Source organism: Microtus ochrogaster, unplaced genomic scaffold (genome assembly GCF_000317375.1).
Source record: "Microtus ochrogaster isolate Prairie Vole_2 unplaced genomic scaffold, MicOch1.0 UNK73, whole genome shotgun sequence".
Classification (NCBI taxonomy): Eukaryota; Metazoa; Chordata; class Mammalia; order Rodentia; family Cricetidae; genus Microtus; species Microtus ochrogaster.
Window position 1 is genome coordinate 1175140 of NW_004949171.1, and position 2326 is coordinate 1177465.

General features: G+C 38.6%; 1 protein-coding gene across 1 annotated transcript; it reads left to right on the plus strand.

Moving 5' to 3' along the window:
- Window positions 1-890: 890 nt before the first annotated feature.
- LOC101979748 (olfactory receptor 52N2-like) lies at window positions 891-1871 on the plus strand. The gene has a single exon (XM_013354829.1). The coding sequence runs from the start codon at window positions 891-893 to the stop codon at window positions 1869-1871; it is 981 nt and encodes a 326-aa protein (XP_013210283.1).
- Window positions 1872-2326: the final 455 nt, after the last annotated feature.

Sequence of the window (2326 nt, forward strand, 5' to 3'; positions counted from 1 at the left end):
ACATACATCAGTCAAGAGAAAACTCATCTGCCAGAATCCTCTTAATTGAGATAGGATCTAAAGATACAGGTGGAAACAGAAATAGTGAATGATGCTTTATTGATGCTATATTTATTCAATATTCACTGCACACGATGTTAGCACAGTATTTTACATTGTCTTTTTTGGATAATTCAAGCAACACTGTGAGCATGGTGCAATTATCTCAGTGCAAAAAGATAATTCTGGGGCATGAGTGACTGAGTGACTTGCCAGTGTCATATTTTGGTGTTGTTAAAAAAATAGGACATGAAGCTAGAGAGAATGAGTACAAGGACATCTAATCACTTCTAGTTTCAGAGCTCTCATAGAAATTAACTTCTTACTCCATTCACTTTCCTGCAAAATTCAAGACGTCATTGTTTTTTTCTGTTGTGTAGTACTCCATTGTGTAAATATACCACATTTTTCTTATCTATTCTAGAAAACATCATTTTGAATGAGGTAACCCAGACACAGAAAGACAATTATCTCATGTACTCACTCATAAGTGTTTTTTAAACATAAAGCAAAGAAAACCAGCCTACAAATCACAATTGCAGAGAACTTAGACAACAATGAGGAGACAAAGAGAGACTTACATAGATCTAATCTACTTGGGAAGTAGAAAAAGACAAGATCTCCTGAGTAAATTGGGAACATGAGGACCTTAGGGAATCATTGATGGGGATGGGGGAGACTGGGAGGGCAGCAGAGAAAAAATGTAGAACTCAATAAAAATCGATTAAAAAGGGGAAAAGAGTGGCTTTTGCATTAATTTTTCTAATCCTCTACTTACATTTGATTTATATTCTGTTCCAGGACACAGACACCATTAAAGAGAAAAAAATGCACTCACCCTGCCAGCCATTATGTCTGGAGCCAACAGCTCCAGCCTGACCCCAGACTTCTTTATCCTGAATGGTATACCTGGGCTGGAAGATGCACATGTCTGGATCTCTCTGCCATTCTGCTTCATGTACATGATTGCTGTTGTGGGGAATTGTGGGCTTATATACCTCATTGGCCATGAGGAGACATTACACCGACCTATGTACTACTTTCTAACCCTGCTCTCCTTCACTGATACAACCTTGTGCACTACCACTGTGCCCAATATGCTGTGTATATTCTGGTTCAACCTCAAAAAGATTGGGTTTGAAGCCTGCCTGGTTCAGATGTTTTTTGTGCACACCTTCACAGCTACAGAGTCTGGTATGTTAATGCTCATGGCCCTGGATCGCTATGTGGCCATCTGCTACCCTTTACGCTATGGAACCATCCTGACTAACCCTGTGATTGCCAAGGCTAGTCTTGCTACATTCTTGAGGAGTGTAGCATTCATCCTCCCTTTTACTTTCCTCACGAAGCGCCTTCCCTATTGCCGAGGCAACATCATCCCTCATGCCTATTGTGACCACATGTCTGTGGCCAAAATATCCTGTGGCAATGTCAAGGTCAATGCAGTCTATGGGTTGTTAGTTGCTCTTGTGGTTTGTGCATTTGACATATTTTGTATCACCGTGTCATACACAATGATACTGAGAGCAGTAATGAACCTGTCCTCTGCAGATGCTCGTCACAAAGCCTTCAGCACCTGCACATCTCACATCTGTGCAATTGTGATCACTTATGTGCCTGCCTTTTTTAATTTCTTCACTCATCGTTTTGGGGGACGCACTATTCCCCACCACATCCACATCATAGTGGCCAACCTCTACCTGTTACTGCCAGCTACCATGAACCCAGTTGTTTATGGAGTCAAGACCAAGCAGATTCGGGAAAGTGTAATCAAATTTTTTAGTGGAGACAAGAGTGACACTACTGAAATAAAAGGATTTAAAAACAAGTAAATTTCTTGGAGTATGAAAAATAGTGAATGAATTAATAAAATATGCAGTTGAATGATATTAATTAATCTAGTATGTCCATTTCAATAGACAAAGGTACATAGAAATTCATAACAAATGTGAATAAGATAGTTTTAAGTCAATCTTATTTGTAAATTTTCTGAAATCTTTGCAATTTTAGGATATGACATTTTCCCTGAAATAAAAATATTTCAGAAAGCATAATTCAACAGATAATATGTTTATGTATTATAGAGTTTATTTTTCATAGTTTTCATCATCTCATGTTTGCATCATTTTTGAAGAAGAGAATGTCATAGAATGGTGTCATACACAATGATACTGAGAGCAGTAATGAACCTGTCCTCTGCAGATGCTCGTCACAAAGCCTTCAGCACCTGCACATCTCACATCTGTGCAATTGTGATCACTTATGTGCCTGCCTTTTTTAATTTCTT

What these genes read in the sequence shown, in the direction of transcription:
- LOC101979748 (XM_013354829.1), top strand. Translation starts at nt 891, where the DNA reads ATGTCTGGAGCCAACAGCTCCAGCCTGACCCCAGACTTCTTTATCCTG.